At 37.7% G+C, this 26,605-nt stretch overlaps 2 protein-coding genes across 3 annotated transcripts in view; one reads left to right on the forward strand and one right to left on the reverse strand.

The window, feature by feature from the left end:
* Window positions 1-8,186, reverse strand: part of LOC146478818 (ATP-dependent RNA helicase DDX24-like) — a 36,959-nt gene extending 28,773 nt beyond the window's left edge. The window contains exon 1 of one of the 2 annotated variants that reach the window (XM_085111581.1): window positions 7,841-7,979. Coding sequence is in view for 1 of the 2 variants with exons in the window: in XM_085111580.1 (XP_084967706.1) it covers window positions 7,830-8,024 (195 nt within the window). In the remaining variant the exon portion in view is untranslated. Of the gene's footprint in view, window positions 1-7,829 lie in introns of both variants that reach the window. The other variant, XM_085111580.1, reaches the window with a different exon arrangement.
* A 72-nt stretch (window positions 8,187-8,258) lies between these two features.
* On the forward strand, window positions 8,259-25,712 carry LOC146478819 (RNA-splicing ligase RtcB homolog). Its single transcript, XM_085111583.1, has 20 exons — window positions 8,259-8,469; window positions 9,706-9,784; window positions 10,584-10,651; window positions 10,784-10,832; window positions 11,299-11,349; window positions 11,784-11,878; window positions 11,997-12,058; window positions 12,491-12,540; window positions 13,582-13,688; window positions 15,143-15,247; window positions 16,391-16,445; window positions 17,192-17,253; window positions 17,407-17,613; window positions 18,928-19,023; window positions 20,175-20,221; window positions 20,792-20,855; window positions 21,693-21,721; window positions 22,493-22,583; window positions 24,665-24,707; window positions 25,115-25,712. The coding sequence occupies exons 1-20, from the start codon at window positions 8,368-8,370 to the stop codon at window positions 25,177-25,179; spliced, it is 1,527 nt and encodes a 508-aa protein (XP_084967709.1). The 5' UTR covers window positions 8,259-8,367; the 3' UTR covers window positions 25,180-25,712.
* The last annotated feature ends 893 nt before the right edge of the window (window positions 25,713-26,605 follow it).

Below are 26,605 nucleotides of genomic sequence, written 5' to 3' on the forward strand. Positions count from 1 at the left end.
TGATGCGTGATTGTTTTTTTGATGACTGATTTTTTGATTCCTTTGCATTTTTTTTCTTCTTTTTTGTCTTCATACATTCTGACTGAATAAAGTTTTGACCTGAGCCCAACAAACTCTTCAATGATTTTTCCTCCAGCTTCATCTTTCATCATTCCAATGACTTTTTTGTTTATTCCAGTTGGAATGTTTGAAGGATGTATTTTTGGGAAATTTGATGTGTCAAACTTTTCTTTAACATCAGCAGAAATATCCTGAAAAAAGTCATCTGTTTCCATTTCATAACAAAGAGAATCAGTGTCTGTGAAAAGGAGTTTTGCTTTTTCTTGATATTTCGGTTTGATGTAATCATAATGAAAGTCAAAGATGAGAGTTTTTGAAATGTCAAGAATCGACATTCCACAATAAATTGGTTTGTCAAAAAGAAGTTTCACTCTTTTCATGTGAATTGCAATCAAATTTTCATCAAATATTGTGCAACTTTCAAAGTTTGGTTTTGCAGCGAATCGCAATGCTGAAAATCTGTTGTTAACCAATTTGATGTCCACCCTTTTCCTGATGTTTTCCATGGTTTTTCCGAAAACAGAATTGTTCATGAGTTTGAAAAAATCTTTTTCGAAATCATTCTTTCCGTTTGCTCTTAGTTTTGTGTTGAGTTCAATGTAAGGTTTCAACCAGGCTTCCTCTTTGAATTTGATGATTCTGTGAATCTTTTTCAGTTTGAGTCCCATTTGGAGATATTGCTTCAGATTTCTGTGATGAATCACATATTTTTCTTTTTTGTTGAGAGTTGGAATGAGTTTTTCAACATTGTTGACAATGATTCTTTCAGGAGCAAGTGGGAGATCATTGTGGAGATCGTGAAGTTCTTTTGGGTAATCAAGGTCAACTTCAAGAATGCAAGGAAAATTTCTCCAGTCATTGAATTCTTTTTCGTCAACCCATTCAAATCCACCTACAGGAAGAGGTTCACACATTGCCCAACCATAAAGATTGTTTGCATCAAGATAAGGGATAAATGTTGAAGGTTTTTCTGGGTTGAAATCTTTCATATACTTATTGTTGGCTTTTCCAAATCTGTTTGAAATCATTGAAACACCACCTCTGGTGCCTTTTTCAATCATTTGAAGCATGTCAATGTCTGTGAGGAGTTCAAGTTTCACTTCAGTTTTCTTCAAAGATGCATCCCATGCAAGTCCAGGAGAAGTGAAATACCATGCTGGATCAAGTTCATAGTTTTCAAGGCAAACGTTTCTGAATTCCTCAAAAACATCAGCAAGGAGAAGGACATCTGTTTTGAGATAAAGATCGTGATAAACTCCCATGTTTTTGCATTTGAAAGTTTTCCAAACTTTTTGAGCATGCTCAAAGTCTTGTTGTGTGATGTGTTCATCGTTGAGTTTTGAATAAAATTTTTCTTTTGGGGGAAGATTTGTTTCTTGAAATTTGTTGATGTTGTCCATGAAGTCATAAGGATAAACTCCTTTTTTTGAAAGAAGATCAAGTTTTTCTCCCAGTTCTTTTTTTTCTTCTTCAGAAAGTTTTTCTTCTTCCAGGGTTTTTCCTCTTTCTTTCAATTTTTCTCTCAAAAGACTTTTTTTTGTTTCAATCTTTTTGTCTCTTTCCAGATTCTTGACCAATGCATCAAGAGAAGATGCCATGAATTTGAAAGAATCAATGAATCTGATGTCATGTCGGATCAAATGTTCTTTTCCTTCTTTGTCAATCCAGCTTCCCACAATAATTTTTTTTGTGAATGAAATGTATTTTTCCTCGTTGTTTGGAATACATCTGATGTCTCCTTCAGTTTTTCCGAGATTCTTGACGAAAAGATGAGCGTCATAATTTTGAAGATTGTGAAAAATCACTGGAGTAAACCATGGCTTTCTGTATTTTAGATTGCATGAGTTGTGAGCTGCTCCTCGGAATTTCCCAGTGAAGTGACAGTGATCTCTGACTTTTTTTTCGTCTTCTTCAAATTCTTCTTGGCAAATCCAACATTTTGTTGATTCGTTGAAATCTTTCCAGTCATTTTGTGTCATAATCAAGGGTTTTGGTGGAATATTTTGAATCCTTGTGATATCATCTTCAATCATTTCAACAAAGATTTGAGAAATGTCTGCGTTTTCACTTTTCATTCGATATGTCACAGTTTTTGAAAGATTTTCGTTAAAAGAGCATTTGATGTGATAACAAAACCCACAAGGTTTGTGTTTTTGAAACTGGTTGGTGAAACAATTTTTTGGATTCGGTTCACATCCGCTGATTGATTCAACAAGACTCTCGAAATCAGCATAAATGACAAATGGCATTTTTTGTGAGCGAATGTGATTTTCGAATTGGATAAAAGTTCCCTCTTCTGGCATTTCGATGAATTCATTGCTTTGACAAATCTCTTTGTGAATTTCAAGTTTTTCATTTGTTTGAAAAGCATTCAAGCATCTTAAACAAATATGAATTGATCCATTGTGTTTTGTGATTTGACTTGACAACAGTTTGCTCATGTCTTTGATGAGACAATAATGCTTTTTTTCACAATCTGCAATCAAAAGAAGATTGATTTGGTGTTGCCTTTCTGGAGCTTTGAATATTTTAAGAGGATAAACAACTTCTTGAAATCCAAAAACATTGATTGAAATGTTTTGATTTGATTTTTCAAAATGTGTTATTTGTTTCACATCAATTGGAAATTTCAGTCCATTCCAATTGAGTCTTTTTGAATTTTCCCTGAGATTTTTGTCAATTCTTTCAGGATGTTTATCTGCAGGAAAAAGTGCTCTGGTGACACACCATTTGAAGCATTCATTATCATCATTTTTCATGTTGATAATTGCTTTTTTGTTTGCTAGAATTTTTGGCAGTGGGATGTATGATCTCCCTCTGAGTGGGATGTATTGTGTCATTTGAACGTCAAGTGACAGAACTCTTTCAAGAACCCAGTTTGATCCTCTGTTAGTGAAATTTTGAAATCTTTCTTTGATTGTTTCAATCATAGAGTCAATGATTTCTGATTCATTCGTCCCTTCATGATTTTCAATTGTTTGAGAATGAAAATATGGATAAGCAGTTATAATATTTCCGTTGGTCAAATCAGTTCTTGTCATATAGCAATTGAGAATGAGTCTAATTCTTGTTTGTCGATTTTCTCTCATCAATCGCAAAACATCTGGTTTGACAAATTGCATAAATTCACTTTCATCAAAATTTCCTTCTGATTCAATTCGAAATTGTCTTGCAAAACCACTCAATGAAGTTGCTGTTTCTGTGATTTTTGCTCTTATTCTATTGATTTCTTTCAATTTTGAGATTTTTTTGTCTTTCTCGATTTCTTCGGGTGTTGATATTTTGATTTTTGGAAGAGAAGGGCTTGTTGGTTTTCTCAAACCAAGCATTTCCTCAAGTTCTCTGATTTCTTGGCGATTTTTTTCTTCAACTTTTCTTCTTTGAATTTGATCTTGATTTTTTTTCACTGCCCTTGTTGGTTGGATAATTTGTGAATTTATTTCTGGAACTGGTTCATCAAAAATGGGTGAGAGGTTTCGAGCTCTTTCACGTTCTCGTTCAAGAGCTTGATTTATCGCATCAACGAGTTCTGCTTTTCTCAATCGACTGAATCTTCTCAGTCCAAGCCTTTTTGCTTCAGCTTTTAATTCTGGAACTTTCAATCTGTCCATTTTATATATTTTTTTTTTAAATTTTTTTTTTAAATTTTTTTTGAATTTTTTTTATTTTTTTAAATTTTTTTTTAAAAATATATAAAATGGAAAAAGAACAAATTGAATTAAAAATTTTAGTGAGTGGAAAAGATATTTTTGAAATTTTTTTCAATGGTTCATCATTGGATTATTTGAACCAAATTATTTCAAAAAGTGATGAAATCAAAGTTTATCCAACTCATGCAAGTCTTTTGAAAATGGCAAATAAAAAAAAAATTCAGAACAAAATGGCATACACAAACGATGAACTCAGAAAAGCTTTTGGTTTTCCTTCAAAACAAAAAAAATTGAGAAAATTTGTTTTTGAGTCACCAAATGAAAGACTTGAATTTGACACAAGAAAACAAGCATTGGAAAAACTTCAAATATCAGCAAACCGAATTGCTGATGCTGTGAAAAATGGAAAAATTGAGATTGGAAATGTTAAGTATGATTTCAAAAGAGAATAATTTCCAGAGAATTTCTGTGGAAATCAAAATTTCATTTAATTTTTTATCCCATAATTTTCCCGAGATTTTTTTCCCAATAATTTGTTGGTTCTCTTTGAATTTCTTTTTCAATTTGTTCAATCCATTTTCCCAATATTGTTTGTCTTTTTCAGGATTGTTTTCTCTCCAGCTTTCTGCTAGTTCTTTCTCTTGTTGAATTTTTTCGTTTTCAATGTGCGCCATCCATTGAAGCCAATATTCTCTCGCTTTCTCAGGGTTGTTTTTTCTCCAACGACGTGAACATTCTCTTGCTTTTTCTCGTTGTTCTTCATTGTCTCGATAGTTATTAGTGTAATCTGTTGTTCTTTTTTTAGCTTCTGAGTGGATTATTTTTGAAGGATCTTGATCATTCTGTGAGAGAATTTCAATCTTCTCTTGTTTTCTCATCTTTGCTGCATATTTTATCTGTCGTTCTTTACAAATTTGTGTTAATTGTTTTGAGGAAAGTTGTGAGTAATCCATTTTATTTGAAAATTTTTTTGAATTTTTTTGGAATTTTTTTTGTTTTTTTGGTTTCACCATAATTTTTACGCAAATCAAGGGAGACTTGATTTGGGACACTTTTTTTTGAAAAAGTGGTCGGATTTTTGATTTTTTTCTGATTTTTATATACTACTTAATTGCTTTCTGGTGTTAATTTTGGCTGTTGCTTGATTTTTTTTGGTTTTTATGCTGAAAGGGGGGAGAATTGAGATTGGTTGAAAAATGTCCCAGGTCTCTCCTTTCTGGGCTACTTTATACAGTTGCTACTTGTACTGATAACTAAATTTAAACGAAAGGAAATAAAGTTAACCACAAAGGAGAATTAGTTTACAAGCTGATACAAAGTAAAGTTTTAAACTTTACCACCTTATGATCTTTGAACATGGACGAGCACTATTATGGGGCAGGTCAGGTAATTAAGTTGGTCTAATAAACTGTAGTTACTTTTCAACTCTAAGTTGCTTCAGTCACCTCCAGTTTTGTCAGAATTGTGCCTGTTAATAGTATTTATTTATTTTATTATTTTTTTTTTGGCCATTACTCCTCAAATTAATTTGAAACATTCACTTTGAAAATTCTGTCAGCCTCTTATGCTTGCTCCTTTTATGGTGTAGTAATGCTTGATGGTAAAAGTTATTACTGAGTAAATATCTTAGTTCATTAGTCTCTTGTGATTTGGAATTATCAAGAGGTCTACATGTACCCCTTTTCAGTATTTTGGGTAAAAAAAAAAAAATAATAAACAGCATAGGATAACATTTTTGACCCTGAAAATGAATAATACTAAAGAAAGTTGTCCTTACAATTTGTTGTGTGAGATTTAAAATTTAAAATCATTATTACACCCGCAATAAAAAATCTCTGAGCTCCCCTCTCCCTGTCATAACACAAATTTAGGACATTGTGCACATCAAGTCTGTTGTAAGACAATACAAGTTTGTTGTAACTCCCTGGGGGTTTCTGTTTTAACATTATTATATTTAGTCCTACATGTATGATAGGAAAGTCTGCCATAGCAATCAGTGAGGTCAAGATTTACAGTGTACTAGAGAAAAGCAAGTGCCACTGGATTTAAGAGATTTACTAATAAAACAGCTTTGGAACATGTGTGTAAGCTCAGTATATCTCACACGCTTGTAAGTTAAGAATGACTTTCCTGAGGACAATACCTTCCCTTCTTTCTAGCTTCCGTAATACAAACAACTGTTGGGTAAACAAAGCATAAAATGCACACTAACAAAGGACTCAAGAGTTATCAGTGGAAATCAAAGGTGCACTGGATATTCGACGCAACTCAAAAAATGTTCAGCCTTATATCCAGTGTGACTTTAATTTCCTTCTCCATTCGAGTACCCATAAGGGTTACAATTTTGTTACCATTAAAATCAACAATATTGCACAGAAGCTTGTAGATGCATGCATGGTTTCAAAATGATAAAATATGATATCAATAGTTAATGCTTCCTAATTTTGTGCGGTCTCTGTGTACAGCCAGGAAATTTTTTCAGTGCAGGGTGAAAGATTGAAATAATCCCTCACGTTCCGGATGTTTCTTCACCTTCAAAGTTAAGATTTTTGTTTGCCTGTTAACGTTGCTTTATTCAGGCTGGGTTAGCAGCGGTAGAACTGTGGTTATTAATAATATTGGGAAAGGAAACTTCAAATATTCTGTGAAGATGATGATTATTGCAACAAAGAAAAACTGCATAAAGAGTAAACGAAAAAAACAAAACCATTAAAAAAAATTAAGTCAAATTAGGAAAGGCCCCACCATACATAAGTTTTGTGCTATGTAAGAATCAAACGCACTCCAGTAATCTGTGATTACTACTAGTTTACTGTTATTGCATTGAGTTGATATTAACAATCAAATGTGTTTTGGGTATTACACTAAAAATGAATTTCATAAGTTGAAGGGGTGTGCAGAATAAGGCCCTAAGTGACTTTTGATAAAAGGTCAAATTCTCCTTTTGTTTCACAAGTGAATACAGGGCAATTTGGAAAGAGAATCTTACAATTTATCTTAAATCACTTAGGGCCTTTTTCCAGGCACCCCCTCAATTGCTCAGACTCCAAGAAATACTAAATTAATCACAAGCATTATTAAAACTCTATTATTAAAAACAAATGTCAGAAAAACCTATGATTTCCCCTTAGGCACATAAAAAATGCTGGAATTTTTGCATCCATTGAGTGTGATTATAAAACTATCAAGGGCTACTTGAACTTACAGCTTTTAATAATTTTACCTCCTGTTCTTGTCACATATAAATCCCCGTAATCAAAACAAAGTGAGGGACAGAATGCACCCTGTTCCACAATAATATTGTTTTAAGATCGAAGGATTGTATGAAAGTATCTGAATACATTTGAGAGCTTTAGAATTGTGTTTATGGCAAACAGCAAACACCAAATGTGAGAATCATGTTTATGTTTCCTTGAAAAAATGACTACATAGATGAGAATAGTGTAGAATAATTCTGGTCCACTGAGAAACCAAAAACAGTGAGTGGCAAATGTAAGATAAATCTAGGCTCGATTTCCAGCCGCTGTCGGAACAAAGATTGGACTCGAGAGAGCGGCGGAAATCGAGCCTAAGATAAATCTGGCCAGGTATGAGTCATTTGTGCCATTTGCTGTAAACTCTTATTGGTTGTTTTTATACTAGAGTATGCATTATCCGTCTGGACAAACTTGGGCAAACATTTGTTGTTCATTTGGTTATTTGTCTCTCGTATAAAGATGGGCACAAGACGCATTATCCGTCTGGATAAATAATCTTTCGTTGCTCGTCTTCAAAGACGCACAATGGAAAAATACTTCGTCCAGACAAACAATGCCTCTTGTGCCTGTCTTTATGCTAGAGACGAATAACCACACAAACAACAATTGTTTGCCCAAGTTCGTCCAGACGGATAATGCGTCCTCTAGTATAAGAAGGGCTATTTTCTCTATTGTTAAGAATGAGACAACATAGTTAGGCATTTTTTTGTACAGGATGAACTTTACATTTATTGGTTCATTTTAATTATCCTCGGAAACCCAGGGGAGATAGTCAGGGCGGGGAGAAGTTTTCACGGACGAAATCGGACTAGCGAAGGCGATTATCTGTCCCTTGGGTTTTCGAGGATGGGTTTTAATATACCTCTTGCGAACCTTTCTTCGCCTTTTTGTTCCTAGTTGCTCCACCGTCAATATTTCCCTTCAGCTCTTCCAAGTTGTACTCCTCCAAAACTTCAAATGAAACAAATCCTTCCATATCACCCGCGAAGAACGAAGGATCCTCCAACAAGACCGGCCGCCATTTTCGTTTCTTGTTTTTTGCATTTCTGTCCGCCATAACGACACAAATAGACCTTTTATAAAGTGATCCCAAAAGAACTACCTTTTATGTTCATCCGTGCGTCAACAATGCTCAGCTATTTGGGACGAATTGGATAGAAAGCGCAATTTTCGAAACCGCGTGTATTTTTCCTCAGTCGCCATGATGACCATTGTCTTTCAGGGAGATTGGAACGAGAGATTTTGTCTTACTGCGCGTGACCAAATAGTGTAACCGCTGAGTGCTCGTGGATTCAACCACTGTGTTTCACACGTTTGGTGAGTTTAGTGATCGATCAGCTTTGTTGAGCTGACTTCAGCTGATTTGATTTGCAGGGAAATTTAAGTGATAGCGTATTACAATGGCTAGTGCTCACCGCACCTACAAAGAAGAGTGCTCGTTTATTGAGCGCATGGATGAAAATTCATTTCTGATCAAAAAGGGCTTTGTTCCTAATATGAAGGTAGGTTCGATCCCCGTTGATATTTGCGTTCTTTGGTGAAAAAATGTTGCGAACATTCCCCTGCGTTACAAATTACTTAACTTCATCTATTTTATCCTAAAACTACCGATGACTGTTTTTGCTTCTCTTTTTGCACTTAAATAACTTTCAAAAACAAATTTGCCATGTTTGTCCTGCTTCCTTTGGCCATTCGCTCCACACCCTCCCCTCCCTCCCATTTCTTAACCTCTATTTCTTCTAATATTAAGTGATTTCATCATGTACTTTGTCGTGTAATAAGACGATATTAAGAAATGGCAAAATACTATATAAATCCACTGCACATATCCACCTATGATGGCTGATGGGAAGGCGGAATGGGGTGGTGGGTTGAGAAGTGGCAAGGTGATGTAGTCATCATGTGGGGGGGGGGGGGGGGTGAATCCGTGTATGTCCTATGCTGAAGTTATGCCAGAGTTGCAAAGCTCTATACCAATAATGGTCACTGAAATGCATACATTGTACACCAAGGAAATTTTATGCTGGCCACCATTAAACCTTGACCCCCATATTCCATGCTCCCTAATCCTGGCCACAGAGGTTTTCTTTATTCTTTCTCCTCAAACAGAATTGCAGCTTGTTGCTGCTGCTTTGCCGCTTCATTCTGTTTGAGGAGAAAGAAGAAAAAAAAAACCTCTGGGACTTAAGTAGACCCGCCAGGAGTGGAGGAATCATGGATATTGTTCAGGATAACAGTAGTTCATCTAGATGGTAAAATTATTGTTTTCAAAAGCCAAAGTAATTTTTCTTCACATCAACACCTATGTAGTCTCCCTCGCAGCCATTGTTTGTCTTGTCACTTAATACTCCTCCCCACAAAGGGGGTCAGGTACATCAGTGTTGTGTGACAAGACATGTACAAAGAATGACTGCGAGGGAGACTAATGCCTATGAGGTAATCTTACATCAGGCATTATCTCCGTCTTGTGTTACTTTATGTCAAAGACCACGATCATGTGTCAGTATGCCAAGCAATTTGGAAACCCACACCAAAGATCTTGGGGGTAACCGTAACAGCCTGGCCAACATGGTGATCTCTTTTTCTGTCCTTAACCTGATGGGTTTGGCTGAAAAGGCATAATTTAAAAAAATTTCCACGACAGAATTCCTTGGGAATCAAAATTTAAATAATTGAGGTTATCAAATAATTAATTTAGCTACTCTGTGATAATAAGTGATACTTTTTTTTAATCAAAGGTGGAGGGTGTCTTCTACATCAATGATCTTCTGGAAAAGCTGATGTTTGATGAATTAAAACACTGGGCTGGAACAGAAGGTACAAGCACTATAGGATCTAGACATGTACAATGTAGCTAAAAAAAGCCTCTCCAGGTTCATTAATAATTAAACCCAGCTGGCTCTTTTGACTGTGTCAACCTTCAAACTAAGCTTCATGTATTTGTGTTATGTCAAAATTTCTCAGTCGGTGATTTAAAGATCTCTTTCAGATGGTGAAGTTTGCTGGTATAAGGTGCAATTTGCTCAGTCACAAATGTTGAAATGGTCCCCTTCTTTGTTTTTTCCTCTCTCCTTCAATGTTGAATTTGTTTGTTTTAGCAAGCAAGAGTGAAAGAAACACTGTGAACTCAACATTGAAGATGTGTTTTTAGTCTCAGTGACTTGTTTCAACAAATTATGACTGAATTATGCCTTTGAATTGTCTGTGGCTTGTCTTTTTAGAGTGGGCTTTGAGCAAAACATTTTATGAGACTCCATTCACTTATATAAAGAATGTTATGCATAAATTTCACATGACTGAATAGCTTTGTACCTGAGGCCAATTAATTATAATTGCTTTAACAGGGAGGCTTAAAGCATATTAGAAATGTCCTATGCGATGCCTTCATTACGATTCGTGCTCTCAAAAGATTCCTCTCTAAGCTCTGCTTTTAGAACTGAATGATTTCTTCTTTTTACATTAATTACAAAGTGCTTGAGAAATAGTTTAAAATTTATTTATTTATTTATTATTTATCTATGTCAATACATACAACAACCTATTAATGCAGTTATGTAATATATTGAATTTGAAGACAATAATGTGACTTTACAATGCCTTGTTGTTTCCTTTCAAGGTATCGGTGGGTTTCTTCCAGGTGTGAAGCAGATTGCAAATGTTGCAGCTTTACCTGGCATTGTTGGTGTAAGAAAACTTCATGATTCTATTTTTTTGCCTTTTTATGAATAACTTGTTGGTACACTGTATGAGCCTGCAGTACGGGACTTGTCATGAAAATCAATGATAATTAATAATTAATAATTGTTGATTTTCTAGAGATCTGTTGGGTTGCCAGATGTTCATTCAGGCTATGGATTTGCCATTGGTAAGATGTTATTAACATTATTTTTGTTTTTTTTTTCTTTCATTTGTTCACTCATATAAAGTTTATAAGTAAAACTTTTTTTGGGACATCGGTGGGGGAGGGAACTTTTACTTTCACAAACAGTACATTACTGAGCAGTCATCATGATTTTCTAAGTTGATTTATGACACGTACATTTCTGCACCTTACATGTACTTTCTTGATTTAATTGATTAGAGAAACAATTACCCTAGCCCTACCTGAAGAAGGACAAAAAAACATTTTACATACTCAGGGAAGCTGGCATAATTTTTTTTAAATACTTTGAGCTTCATTTCTAGACCTGTGTAAGTTAATTTAACATAATCATGCCTGAGGAATGCCCTGAAAAATGTTACGAATTTTAATTTCTTAGCTTCTTTCTTGTTAAATAATCAGTTCTAGCGGCAAAACAATAATTCATTGGACACCATGTTTCTTTCACTAGGTAACATGGCAGCTTTTGACATGTCTCTACCAGAAGCAGTAGTGTCACCAGGTAAGACAACTTGTCATGATCAGTGATCGTGAATTTTGGTGGCAGTTTCTAAAGAAACTGTGGTGCTATGTAGGACTGTACATGTAGGTGAGGAGCTATATAAATTTAATATCAACTGCCAGCAAGTTAAATTGAATTGTTCACAGTAAAGAGATTCAACAGCTGATGCTTTGAGTGCTAACCCTAATTGTCATGGAGAGCGAATAGTACTAAACCCTTTTAAAAAAGCAGTACTCAGCTGAAATAGGAAGTGTCCATCTCATGGCAGTATGTTTTTAAGGATCTATTGAGGATTAATTTACCTGAGCTATGGATTGTTGCTCCATACATTTATAGGCAAGCTATGATAAGTTACAGAGTGACATCATCATCCTCATCATCATCATCATCATCATCGTCATTTTCTTCCTCATCTTATCATCTCATCTTGTCAGGTGGTGTTGGGTTTGATATCAATTGCGGGGTTAGACTGTTAAGAACAAATCTTGATGAGAAGGATGTACAACCAGTGAAAGAACAGCTTGCTCAGGTCAGTGCAGTTCCCTGCTGTTCTATAAGATGCAAATAAATTGATTACTGAATTTGTGGGCTTCATTGTAAAATATATATATTTTTTGAAAGTTATTTATAAAATATTTAATTTTCAGGCGCTGTTTGATCACATTCCTGTTGGTGTTGGCTCTAAAGGTGTGATACCTATGGTAGCAAAGTAAGACATATTTCCATTCTTTAAGATGATCATTAACCATTTTAATTTTATGGTATACTCCTTACATTAATTATCAGGGCAAGTGACAAGCTGAATATTCAGTTCCAAATTATACATAAGTTAACAGCGTCATTTATTTCAAATGAATTAAAAAATACTTGAATCAACGTCTGCCGATCCCCTATTAACCAATAATCAGGACTCGACAATCAACAATCCTCAAGTAATATTCTAAGGGGCACTGATACCTGTTATAATGGAAAATGATCATAATTAAATAATAAAATAACAGTTGGGAGCTGATGCTTTTTTGGCCACTATTAGTTAGTACATGTATCTGCTCAAATTGCTCAGGTATCTGTAAGAGTTCTTCCATTAACTTTATTAAACTGAGAATTTTATTCATTATTTTGTTATATTTTGTTTCTTCAGGGATTTGGAGGAAGCCCTCTCTATGGGGATCGACTGGTCTCTTAGGGAAGGTTGGTGACTTGTTTTGACCTAATTAAAGTGTATATGATTGAAATGCTTTTTATTTGCTTGATCAAGTCTTTGTGTGGTGTTCTCATAATTATGAAAATCTGTCAAGTTTTTTATCTTGGGTTTCAGGGCCCAGTTGTTCAAAGCCTGATTAAGAAAATCCTGGATTAACGTGATCTTTGATGCGAGTTTAATTAAAATCAATAAAGATTCTCCCAAAAGATTTTTTACCCTCAGTTTTGCCTTAGACTTTTCTTAACCTTTAGCGTGAATTTTGCCTTTTAAACCATTTAAAACAAGCGAGATGAAAGCCTCAATTAACTTTTAATCGTCGATTTAAGCGTTAATCAGCTTTTGAACAACCTGGCCCAGATGTATAAAAGAATGAACTTTCGCTTCTGGTTGGGATAGAATACCACGCAAGATGGGACTCGACTGGGGATGGTAGGACTGTGATGTCTATGCAGGATTGCTAGCTTTGCTCTTCATCTCTTCCTCAGTTGTAATCTGGGGTGGGAGGGGTGGGTGGGGTTGGTTGCCACATGTTGCTTCAATTATGAGAGCAGCCTTCTTGTCTTTGAAAAACCAAACCAAAAATAGGCAAACAAAAGACAACAGCAAAAAAGAAAAGATAGACCTGTAAAAGTTTTGAAGTTTATGGTTCTTTCATCTGTTAATTAACAAATTTATGTACCAGGGGCTCTCCTTGTAAGCCCAGTAGGGTTTGTTGAGAGGTCCTGCTGCTAAGCTGTTAGAAATAATACTGCAGTAAGGAAACATTAAATGGGGCAAATAAACATTGATTGATTGATTGATTGATTGATTGATTGATTGATTGATTGATTGATTGATTGATTGATTGATTGATTGATTGATTGATTGATTGATTGATTGATTGATTGATTGATTGATTGATTGATTGATTGATTGATTGATTGATAACCAAGTTGAAAATGTACTTTGGGCCTAACAGGGAAACCTTATAAGGGCCTGTAAATATAATTTATGCACGTGAATGTAAGTTGTGTTACACTTTGTTTCAGGGTATGCATGGGCTGAAGACAAAGAACATTGTGAAGAGTATGGCCGCATGTTACAGGCCGATCCAGCTAAAGTTAGTGCTAGAGCAAAGAAAAGAGGCTTACCTCAGGTAAGGTGCACCCCTGCCCGGCATCACTCTGGCCATGTTGATGAAGGAAAATAGAAGGTGTCTGAACACGTACTACGGCGGCCCAAAAGTGTCAAGGCAATATTTCACTACGGCAATTTCAATTTCACCACGACTTTTTAAATTTCATCAAGGCGATTTTAACTTCATCACGGCAATTTCAACTTCGCTCACGACTATTTCAACTTCATTCACGGCAATTTCAACTTCGTTCACAGTAATTTCAATTTCACCAAGGCAATTTCAATTTCGTCACGGCAATTTCAAATTTCAATTTCACCATGGCGATTTCAATTTTATCACGGCAATTTTTTTTTTCAACCTGTCTAAGGACCGGAAATACTCGTCTTGATTCCAGAGGCCCATTACCATCTGGGTAATAATAACCCACAAATGAAATTGAAATTGTCGTGAATGAAATTGAAATTGCCGTGGTGAAATTGAAATTGCCGTGACACTTTTGGGCCACCGTAGAACACAAACAAAGTTTAGTTTCTTAAGTTTCTAATGCATCGTAAGAATAAATTGAAGGGGGTGCCTGGAAAAAAGTCCTCAGCGACTTCTGATAAATTGCTGGATTCTCCTTCCAAAATAATAGACTTGCCCCAAGTTATCCTCTTATACACCTCATGACCTGTCTGGACTCCCACCAAAACTGACAATTGAAAAATTTGAATGAAAAATCTTATGATACCACGCTAAAAGTTGCGTCCATCACAATGTCGATTTTTACCAACAAACCCAAACTGCTTTGTATTTTATATGGATAAAGACAAGAAGCCGTTACTAAATTCCAATCCGATCCCAGTGGGTAACCGTAACTCAAACGTCCCGTAAAATAAGGTCGATTCAATTATCTATCTAATTAACTAATACCCAGTCATGGAAACTTTGGTGACTGTTTTCATTTAAAATCACATTTAAATTGGAAGGACAAGGGCTCGGCTTAATGTTCCTTCATGTTAAATCTCCGCTGTTGTCGCCGATTTCGGTCAATGGCCCCAGTCAAACCGACATTTTGTTTATTTTCCCGCCCTTCGGGGGCAACGCGTTATTAAATAAGCGTTAAATCCCGGCTATGTCCCCGGCAGGCGTCGGGGGCGGGATTTCAATATTGACTGGTGCATTAAGGCCAATGTCTGAGAATGTCTCGACGTGAAAAATGCTGTGTGGCCTTAGACAGTGCCCCCCAACCCCCTCCCCCCCGCCCCCCTAGACAGCGAGCAGTCCCTCTTTTGCTCGAAAATCCGCAGTGAAGAACGTAAAAAAACTGACTGAGCATAATACGACTCGCGGCTTCGCCGCTCGCCCCTCGAAAATCGTGCTCGCTCAGTTTTTTTGCGTTCTTTCCGCGAATTTTCGAGCAAAAGGCGAGGAGACTGCTCGCAGTCTATATCTACCTTTTTGTTACTTTGTATATTTTCGTTGTTTTTTAGCTGGGGACACTTGGTGCTGGGAATCACTATGCAGAGATCCAGGTTGTAGATGAAATATTCAACATGTACGCCGCAAAAAAGATGGGAGTCGATCACCTGGGCCAGGTAAACATGATGAATCCCCCCTCCCCCCACCTCCCTTCCCCCTACCTCCCCTCAAGTACATTATGGATAAGAGTGAAGCAGTGCCGGCATTATCTGCGCAGAGAGCCTTTAGTTCAGGGCAAGTTTGATCTTATTCTTTTTGTTTTATGGTTTGCGTTTGACCAATGTGTTTAAAGGGAGGGTTTCACGCGCACGGTTCGGCGCATGTACATGAATCGAAATACTTGTTTCGCCCTTGCCCGCCGTGACGCAATCCCATTTTAATTTATTTATCGTTTATAGCATTCGCAAGCCGGTAGATACCTCGGGTGGCAAAATGCAAAACGAAGAGCAAAGCAACGGATAAAACATTGGGGCAACGTTTCCTGATGAAATTGAACGCCACATGCAAAATATCCGGTGAATCTGAGCTAAAACAACGAAAAAGGGATCTGAAATATACTATACAGTAGAGTCAACTCTCGCCTTGCGGAAACCTCGCTATTACGGACGTCCCGGTAACACGGACAGAAACTAAATCCCCAGCAAAAGCAAATTACAGACGTGTGATTGAAATACTGTAAATTCCCGCTATAAACGGACTCTCGCTATCAGGGAGCTTATACAGCGACGACAACAACGGCAACGAAAACATCACCTCGAAATATCACTTTATTTCATTTGTGCTACTTTGCGATTATTTCAACTCGCTCAACTTTTACAAAATGGCGAACTAACCAGGAACCAAATTGGTAAGAGTTTCGTTCAAGTTAAGAAAGAAAATGAAAAATTCCCCGCCTTGCGTTCATGTTCTCCACAAAACCTTGAATGTGGTCATTTCACGTTGTTGTTTTGCAGAGGACGACAAAGAAATGTATCAAATGAAAAACGCACGTGCAGAGGGATTGTTTTTGCTCATTAAACCTATTGTTTTGTGGCGTTCTCGTTGCCGTCGCCGTCGTCGTTTCTTAAGCTCCCTATTAAGGACACAAACTCGCGATCCCGAGGGTGTCCGCTTTACGGGGATTTGGTAGTAGGTCGGTTCATCATCATCATTGGATCCCGTGACTCCTAACACGCATTCAGCAATACGGCTAGATATATTTACTCATGAAAATACGTAGCACTTTACGAATTTGTGAATAACGGCTTTTTTTCTGGCAGGTTTGTGTTATGATTCATAGTGGGAGTAGAGGTCTTGGTCACCAAGTAGCTACTGGTGAGTGACGGAGAAATCTTTCTACTACATGTATTTACAAGAGTTTTCAGCCATGTCAGTTGGGCCTTAGCCTGCTTTGTTTTTTGCTTTTTGACCGCGCGGAAATTGGAACGAGAGCAACAACAACAACAACAACAACAAAAAGAAACGTTTTTTGTTGTTGTTGTTGTTGTTGTTTTTTTCTCGTTTCAATTTCCTCGTGGTCAAAAAGCGAAAAACACGCCGCTACGCAGGATGTTATATGTAAATGATTTTGATTATTTTATTGTTCTGTAGTTTTACTTATTTTGTTGAATATTGTAATTAATTTAAGAAGCCAGAATTTGGAAAGTAATAAAGTTATTAATTACTATTATTATTAAAGCTAGTCGTGCCTGTATAATGGATTTCTATCTTGGAAACAGTGCATTGCCGGTTAAAATGGCACCTCATGGGATTGTAGACCATTGCAAAATGATTTTTTTTTTACCATTTATTTACCTTCAAAATGCAAGCGTGAACGATTTTGAGCGTTATAAACATACTGACTTCATTTCCATGTATATACTAAACGATTGTTTTATCCATTTTCACCACTATTGATGGTATTCTCCGTGTAGGCCTTTTTCCAAAATGTAGAACCAAAACGATCGAGATAACACGGCATTATAAACGAGCCATTAGGAGTGGTCACGTTTTACTTGTATTGTGCGCAAACGTTGGTTTGATAGCGAGCGTTCTATCGTCACTGTTAATATGTTTTGCAGACGCGCTTGTTGCGATGGAGAAAGCAATGAAAAGAGACAAAATTGAAGTAAACGACAGACAGGTTTGTTAACACTGCCCCTGTTATTGGAATTTAACATGTGTTTAGGGTGCCTCAGTTGAGGTCGTTTGTGTTTCTGACTTCAGATCCCGCTTTTGTGCGACAAAATGCTGTCTTGCATCTAATCCCTAAAATGTTGTTACTTCACTTCTTTAGCTCGCATGCGCCAGAATCAATTCAACGGAAGGACAGGATTACCTAAAGGGTATGGCAGGGGCAGCTAATTATGCCTGGGTCAATCGCTCTACAATGACATTCCTGACGAGACAAGCATTTGGCAAAGTTTTTAAAACTACCCCGGATGATCTAGACATGCACGTGATCTATGACGTGTCACATAATATTGCCAAAATAGAGGAACATGTATCCTTGTGCAGTCGTATGATCAAACTGCCGACCAAATACTATCAACTGCTGTGTCACGCCATATAAGCATCTAGAAGGTTTTATTATAAGAATTCCGTCCTATACTGTAAATTTGTCAAAATAGCCCATTTTACAGTTGTGTGCTTAATGACCTGGCCTTTGATTGGAAACGAGACTAGCGGTAACTTTGCTTTGATACAAATCTCCCTGCTTTTCATGTCTAAATGCAAACTAGTTACCATAAGAGCAGCATGATCTACATTTGAAAAGTAGCGAAGTTTGTATCAAAACCAGGTCATCCCCAGCCTCGCTTCCAGTCAAAGACCAGACCCCAGTTGTTTAAAGAGTGCATAACTTTATCCACTGGATAAGTCACTATCCAGCGGAGCAAATGTACTCCAACTAACGCCTTTGGCAAGTTTTCCACACAATCCCATACTTAAATTTGACATATGCTTCTACTCTATCCACAAATTATAGGGCTATTGGAAAACTCTTGCACACATTTCATCTGCCGGATAGCGACCTATCCAGTGGATAAGACTATCCGCTCTTTGAACGACTGGGGCCAGGTCACTGAGCACACAACTGTAAAATGGCGAGGCCCTAAGGGTAATGGTGGACTTAGCTTTGATGACGTCAGGTTCCAACAGCAGAAAGGCAACTCACATAAAATTTAACACGCCCTTGTGAGTGTGGTCAGATCGTGAAATAGCTTAGTAATTTGTTCGCTGAAGGTGGACGATATCAGAAACCAGGCTTGAAGATTTCTTTGTAGCGTTGTTTTCGGTAAATCTGAAATAATAATAATGATGATGATGATGATGATGATGATGATGATGATGATGATGATGATGATGATTTACTTCTACAGCGCTTATTCCTAAAAAGTCCACGAGCGCTTCACATCAAAATTGCCTTAAAAATTTAAACTTGAAAATATTACTAAAATAAATAAAAACTTAAAATCAATTCCCAGTGTTTAAAAACTTTTTCCTAATTAATCTCAACAATAAGCCTTTCTAAAAAGCAAAGTCTTCAGGCCTTTCTTAAGCTACCTACGGAATCACACATCTTAGCTCCAGTGGAAAGGCATTTCGAAGCTGGGGGTTGCATATGAAAAATGCCCTGAACCTGTACGATTTTAACTTGTACGATTGTGTCTTCAGAAGTTGCATATTTCTTGATCTAGGGTCACGGCGAGGTATATAAAAGTCTGAAAGTTCCTGAATATAAACAGGTGCCACACTATTCACTAATTTTTATGTATACAGTAAGATAGATTTCATATGAACCTTAACTAAACTGAAGATGTTAGAGGGCGTTCAAAAGTCTCTTCTTGTGCACAGAAAAGGCTCTACCCGGGCATTTCCTCCACATCATCCACTTATTCCAGTGGACTACCAGGTAAGTGATATTCCCTACTCCAGAACTGCGAAAAGCCTGGTACGAGTAATGGCTTTTTGGACCTTTTGGCTAGACGGATGGATATCGCGCTGAGGAATAAGTGCATTTTCGGCATTTTTCTCTTGGTAGCGTAGCTCTTGTTAAATAGTTTTTACCTAAGAATATTTCGTATGCAATTGACTGCCGAGAAATTCATTTATTTATTGGCGCCATTTCCATCTGTCAACCCAAACGATTCCATAATACTTCACTCGTACCAGTCTCCCCGTAGTTTCTGGAGTGGGGAATTGCAATAACTAATTTTACTGAGCTAACCGCTGACCGGTTGGCTCAGTTAGTAGAGTACCGGACTACCGTGCGGGAGGTCGTGGGTTCAAACCAGATAGTTTTTCTAGAAGGATTGGTAAAATTAAGAGAAATAAGAAATAGTGAAGATTTAGTGAAGTTTTAAAATTAGAATTTGTAGTTAATAATTAATAGACGGATACCAAGTTAGTCCACTAGAAACCTGGGGTGCTCTTGCGTGGTTATCAACTGTCTGTTGGTGTTTTAAAAATCATTTTCTTTCTTTTATCTCTTCTTCAAACCTCTAAAAAAATCCATTCAAATTCACGTTTACCCCCACCTTAATATGAAGAGCAGTTAGGGTCGTATAACAAGACTGTCAACTCCAGCCTCAATTCTGCTCAAGGGCCAAGTCACTGTGAACAATACTGTAAAATGCAGATAGTACGTAGCTCTTTGGAACCTCGAATTTCGTTGGACCGAAATATGATGCAGCTCCATTGTTTCAGGGCTTATGTCCTTGGTCTCTGTTGTTTGATGCATGGTGACCCGTAAAATGGGCTATCATTGGGTCTTGAGAACATTAACTACCAGTAACCCAGTGATATTCAAGTCAATTTTCGAAAAAATCATGTCTTCGTGCGTGGAAAGGAGAGGAGCACACCTAGTGTCTAACCTAACTCTGTGCTTACTCATCGAACTTTAAAGGCATTTAATAGTTGATTGAGTTTGTTGTAAAATATTGGCGAGCGAAAGCCGGCGGAGAGATGGTGCACATGGCGGGATGGGGTAGTTTGAGCCGTGGTGCGCGTGTTATTGGAAGTTTTAGCCATGAAGTGGTTGTCTAATTAATGATGTGGTGTTAGTTGACAGGTCAGCCAGTTCTTATCGGAGGAACTATGGGAACGTGCAGGTAAGATGAAGTGTTAGTACACACTTTGTTTTTTTTTTAATTTGACGGAGGTGCCGTGGACGTCTAGTGAATAATGTCATTGTTACTTATGTATGTATTGCTGTTTTCGCTACTTCCGTCTGGAAACTAGTGTAGCATCTGTAAATAAATGAATGGGAATTTCAGTGGCTTCCACAGGGTGGCTCCTTCATCCACTGTTTCCACGTCGAATTGGAATATGGGAATGTTAGTTTGCGTAGAGGGAGAAAAACCCTCGGAGCTGGGACGAGAACCAACAACAAATTCAATTTGTCTGTCTGTTTGTCTGTCTTCAATCAATCAATAAATCAATCAACTTTATTGACGAGTCTCTCCTTGCTAGCCAAGGGAAACTACCCTACTAATTGGGGACATCTATGATTTAATATCAAAAGAGTCTGTTTACTTACTATTAAATGATCAAACTTCAACAATTTCTAAAAAGTAACACACCACTTAAAACTCAACAGAAATATTTAGATTTTGAGTTACACAGAATACAATTTAAACACTCATCACCTCTATAGTTTATTATTGTACTCTTGTTTACAGTTACGTTCTGACAGGAACAGAGAAAGGAATGAGACAAACGTTTGGAACAACATGCCATGGAGCGGTAAGCAGGCTTCTTGTTAAGATTTGTCAAAGGAAATAATAAATTTGCAATAGCAGGTGGACGCCATCTTGTCATTGCCCCCCAGGGAATGATGTCGAGATCGTATACTTTGATCGAACTGCCGCCATCTTGGTTTATAATGGCGAGCGAAACCTGGGGAGAGCGCAAAACTAACTAGGGGAGTAGGTAGGGGATGGGGGGGGGGGGGGAGAAAGGCGGGGAATATTTTTGGCGCCCTCCCCAGGTTGCGCGTGCTATTACAAACCAAGATGGCGATAGTTCAACCGAATCACGGGATTTTGATTTGTTTTTTTAGAATTTTGATTGACTTGACAGTTTCTTTCAGATTGTTGGCATTGCAAGAGATTTTTTGAATCGGGCAGATTTTTATTTCACGAATCGGCCGCCGGGTGTCAAAATACATGCACAATTCGCTTCCCTCTTTTTGAGGTTAGCACTCAGGGCCCAGTTGCTCGAAGCATGGTTAGCGCTAACCCGGGTTAAATGCCATGACAACCTATAGGTGTTAATACCTCTTAACCAATGGTTAGCGCTAACCATGCTTCGAGCAACTGGGCCCAGGGCGCTAACTGTCCGGCCAGATCAATCATTTCGTAAACGGAATGAACCAATTTGAACGACAGTAATTCCTTCAAAATAGCGCACCCTGTTCTCAGAATGTGTCATTTTGAAGCATTCTAAGAATCAGTCCTTCAAATTGGTACACTCCATTTACGGATCGATCGACCGGTCTTATTCGCCAGTTATGACAAAATGAAAACGCCCTGAGTTTGGTGATCAATTATTAAGTCTATTTTTTTTCTTTTATTTCTGTAGGGCAGAGCATTATCCAGATCTAAGTCCCGGTAAGTCAGATGAATGATACTTAGCTTATTTATGATTCGCCCAACACGTTACTAAACAACAATACACAGTCGGACTCCTCAATGTTTCACAGTCAATCTACGTCACACGCGACCAGTATTTCCGAGAATGAAGTGAATATTCGAACTCCTCTTTGTAATGTCCAGCATTTGAATAGAATGTTAAACATTTCTCTGGAAATCTTTCCGAAAAAGACGCATTAACTGAAAAAAAGATTCTAAATACTTAGTAAACAGTTGTTATTCTTGAAATACTTAATGCTGTAATGTAAAGAAAAAATTATAGCTTTATACCGTCAATAAACTGGGGAAATTTCCACGGGAACTCTGAAATCTCGTTGGCGATGGTCAGAACTGACGTATAAATTTCAAAACTCCGTTCAAATTTCAAAAATACTGATAACGGGTGACGTGGATTGACTGCAAATATAATTTGTATAAGCTACACCCTAGACCAGCCACAAGAACAGGAAGGTTCAGACAGTTAAGGAATATGGCCACAAAAGTTCGTAAAGACCGTTATTGAAAACAGATAGGCCTTTGCGATAGCCTTCCCTATTTCCACTTTTTTTTTAGGCCTTAGGGAGCTTAACACAAACGTAGTAAAAGTCTGAATGGGCTTCACAGCGCATGCGTTAGTGTTGTTGTGGAGGAAAATAGGCCTTGCACCATTGAAATTCAGTGTGTTTTGGAATGCGTATTGTTTGATTTAAGCGCACGTGCATTTAATTACTTCTCGATTCCTCTCTTCAGACGAAATCTCGACTACCAAGATGTATTAGATAGCCTTAAAACAAAGGGAATATCCATCAGAGTAGCCTCGCCCAAACTTGTCATGGAAGAGGTACGTTAATAGGGAGCTTAAGCACAGACGTTCGTGAGCCACGGACGGCAACTGGAAGCCAATTTTTTTTCCTTTTTGGAGCGTTCAGTTTTGACGTCATCGCGTTTGTAACGTCAAGCCACAGACGTCCAACAAGAGCTTTTCCCGTCCGTTGTGAGGAGCAAAAACGCGCCAAAAAGGGAAGTATTCGACTTCCGGTTGCCTTCCCGTGGCTCACGAACGTCTGTGTTTAAGCTCCTCCCCCCCCCCCCCCCCCCACCATTAGCATACCAGTAGGCTACTACCGAGTTGCTTTGAACCTTATTATGAAAGCGAGGCTAAGTACAAAGCTTTTGGGGAGCAGGGATGACGCAGTGGTGAAAGCACTTTCCTCCCACCAATGTGGCCCGGGTGCGATTCCCGGACTCGGCGTCATATGTGGGTTGAGTTTGTTGTTGGTTCTCGTCCTTTCTCCGAGAGGTTTTTCTCCGGGTACTCCGGTTTTCCCCTCTCCTCAAAAAACAACACTTTTAAATTCCGATTCGATTTGGGAAGTGTCCCCAATTCGTGTTCTGCACTAAAGACATTGACACTTAAATAAAAGTGATTTATTATGAAAATTAGTTTGTTTGCAGAAGAATGAAAACTTATTTTTAACTCGTGAATGCGCGCATGCGCAATGAACGAGTTATAGCGATAGCTGACTCTCGACTTGGTCGATCAGTCGATCAGTCGATCAGTCGGTTTTGTCGTTAACTTTCGGGCGTGCGCAGTGAATGAGTTTTAAATTCAATTAGTGGAAAAAAACACGCGAACATTTGTTGTTCATGGCGCATCAGGAAATTCTTATTCAATATGTAGAGAATAATTTGACGATCATTTCGTGCAAGAATGGCGATTTTTCGTTCAATCTGAGCAAAGTTTCAAGTTTTATCAGTTTTTCAGAAAGTCCGGGGTCGTAAACTCAATTAGTGAAAAAAAAAAAAAAAACGTGAAAATTTGTTTCACGACGCGTCAGAATTCTCTCATTCATTCTGTAGAGAATAATTTGACAATCATTTTAGTGTAAGAATGGGGATTTTTCGTTGAATCTGAGCAAAGTTATAGGATTTTTTCGTTTTTTTTCTACGAAGTGCGGATTCTTTCAAGAATTAAAAATAATTTAATTTAAAAATAATTTAATTAAAAAATAATTTAATTTGTCAGTTTTCACGCGAAAGCGGAACGTGCCATGTCACGCATCATTGACGTCGTAAACAAAATTATGCAAATTTCTGGTGAAATGAACACTTTTAAGATCTTGTCAGCTTTCATAGAGGTTTCAAAGGGAAGAAATGTTTCATTTTCGAAATTTACAACTGGTAATTTATGGGAAAGCAAAAGGACGCGGTCGATAAATAATTCTTATTTAGCAAGAGCTTGTCATAGTTCATTATTTTTACTTGAGGATTGCGTGGACTGAACTCCAAAGGAAAAATTTCACGCATTTATGTCGGGCATGAATCGTAATGCGATACTTTGTTGAACATATTTCCCTTTGTGAGATCGGCTTGCCCTACAGTAATTTTGTAATTTTAATTCCCAAAAAAACTTCACTTGCCCATCGGGCAAGTGATGGTTAGAATCCACTAGCCCGATCGCATAATCCAATAGCCGCGGACTATCACACGAATTTGCATGACGTAGCTGCACATGGCGTGCTCCTATAAACTTTGAATAAAAAAAACACGTGATATTTTTTAATCGGCGCATCAGAATAATCGGCTTATTCAATCTATACAGAATAATTTGACAATCATTTTAATAGTACAAGAATGGTCATTTTTCGTTACATAATCGGGCAAAGATATAATTTCTTTTAGCTTTTGAGGAAGTTTCCGTAGCCGTCTAAATTGCAATTACTATGTGTCATCTGCATTCACGAGTTGGCTCACAGGAGCCTTTGATCATAATAAAAACTTTGCACTTAGTCTCGTTTTCATAATGAGGTTCAAAGCCACTCGTAAATTGTTTAGAAGAAGTAGAGTCACTGCTGATTCTGATTCTTCTCTGTAATTAGAGAAAAAATGGATATTGATTGCCGTCCTTATTTTTATTTTCAGGCTCCTGAATCGTACAAAAACGTGACCGATGTAGTCAACACATGTGAGTAGATAAAGTCTTCGTTTATTGGAACAGTGTTGTGATTTACCGAAAGATCCATTACCCCTGTAAGTCCCGGTATCAACATGCTTATTCTCCTTGTTGCTTTCCATAAATTAGTCTGCTATTTGTTGGGAGAAATTGTTTAAAGATCAAGATTTTTTTTTATTCTTTTTCATTTTCGTTTTCCGTCCACACGGATACTCATCGACAAACGCATCCGCGTGGACTGGGCCCAAGTTATCAGAATTCAACTTGTGTAAAACACACTTAATTATCCAAAGTTTGGTTGAGTGTAGGATGAAGCATCAGTAGGGTTAAAAATTTCCGCTGCGTCTGAGTTAAGAACAATTGAACAACATACACAGTTTTAGTGTTGAAATGCTATTTTTTATTTTTATTTTTCTCAGGTCATGATGCTGGGATAAGTCAAAAGGCGATCAAGCTAAGACCAATTGCCGTTATTAAAGGATAAACTACGTGCTCATGTATAAACGATTCTGCAGAACCACGCTCTGTAAGGACTGGATAACTATCCTTCCAGTCCTTACAGTATTGTTATAAGGATTGGAAAACTATCCTATTCGACTGCCTGTGCCTACAGCCAAGTAGACAAGGGCGCTTTCCACATGCCACAACTGGCCGGCCAAACTGTTCAGTTCTCCAACGGACTCTACCGATTTGAAGGATAAATTTGATCCTTCAATGTCCTTCGAATTTCTTCAAAAGAGCGCTTACCATTTTCAGTGTCATCATTTTTTCAAGATATTGCAGTACCATCCCCTCAAAATGACGCATTTGATTTACAGTGGCCAGCCAGTTCTGGTGAAATGGAAAGCACTCTAAGATATTGTGCGCCAAAACAGTGGTGTCAGAGAAGCAGAATGCTGTATTGGAACCACCAACGCAAATAAGACAGAAGTAGCATTTGTTCGGAGTTCGTCGCGAAACGCCAGTATTGTTTTATATACTGGCTGTAAGACAATAGATCATATTTAAATAGAAAAACTCGTTATCACTTTTGTAAAATGTCTACAGTGAAATTTCTCGAGTGACCACTCTCTTCTCAAACGGCGATCTCTCTTTGGCGACGAACAAAATCATGTTTGACTTCCTTTTTTTTTCAATAGCAATGGTTTATTGCCGGTTTCCCTAGTCTCCTTAGCCTGCGAACGCAGACGTATTTCCGGCTGTCGCTTCGGCGGAGTGAAGCGACAGCCGAAAATACGTCTGTGTTCGCAGGCTATAGTCTCCTTCGCAGCCACTCGGGCCAGAGTCACGCAACGCTCCTGCGTGACTCCGGCCGGCCCTGTCACGCCGTAAAATATTAAAATCGAAACAATTTTCTGAATGATGTGAAGACTTTGACGTTTTATAGAAGATATATAAAGAAACAACTTGCCCTTGTCTCAGGTCTAGGCAGTGTCCTGTACTTGAGTAATTTCTTCAAATGTTCCACACGAATTAAATGAGTTCAGTACGGGGACGCCATATTTGTTCCCCTCCGAGGGGCACAAACATGGCGGTCGGAAATCAAAGCAAACGTCTGGAATTAATCCACTTTTGCTGTAAAGGCGATTACTTTTCTCTTGTAAGTTATTGCATATCCGCATCGACATTTATCCAAATGCTAGACTGCTTAGACTGTTACAAATCACTGGAGAAGATGAGGATTTTTATAAGACAACTTTGACCCAGAAGTCATCGTAATGTCACGCCGGTAAAAAATCAAAAGTATAAAGTCAAAAATTCAAAATGCTTTACTTTCAAAGTCAGTGAAGGACTCTATCTGGCCGAAAACGTGTGAGAAGAGATGTTTTCAGTTCCGTCTTAAGGGGAGAGTGTCATGGGGTTTTTGATGCTTCCGTATGTCAAAAAGGGTGAAATAAGATCTTCACTTA

Source organism: Pavona decussata, unplaced genomic scaffold (assembly GCF_977016875.1).
Source record: "Pavona decussata unplaced genomic scaffold, jaPavDecu1.1 SCAFFOLD_62, whole genome shotgun sequence".
In the NCBI taxonomy this organism is placed as follows: Eukaryota; Metazoa; Cnidaria; class Anthozoa; order Scleractinia; family Agariciidae; genus Pavona; species Pavona decussata.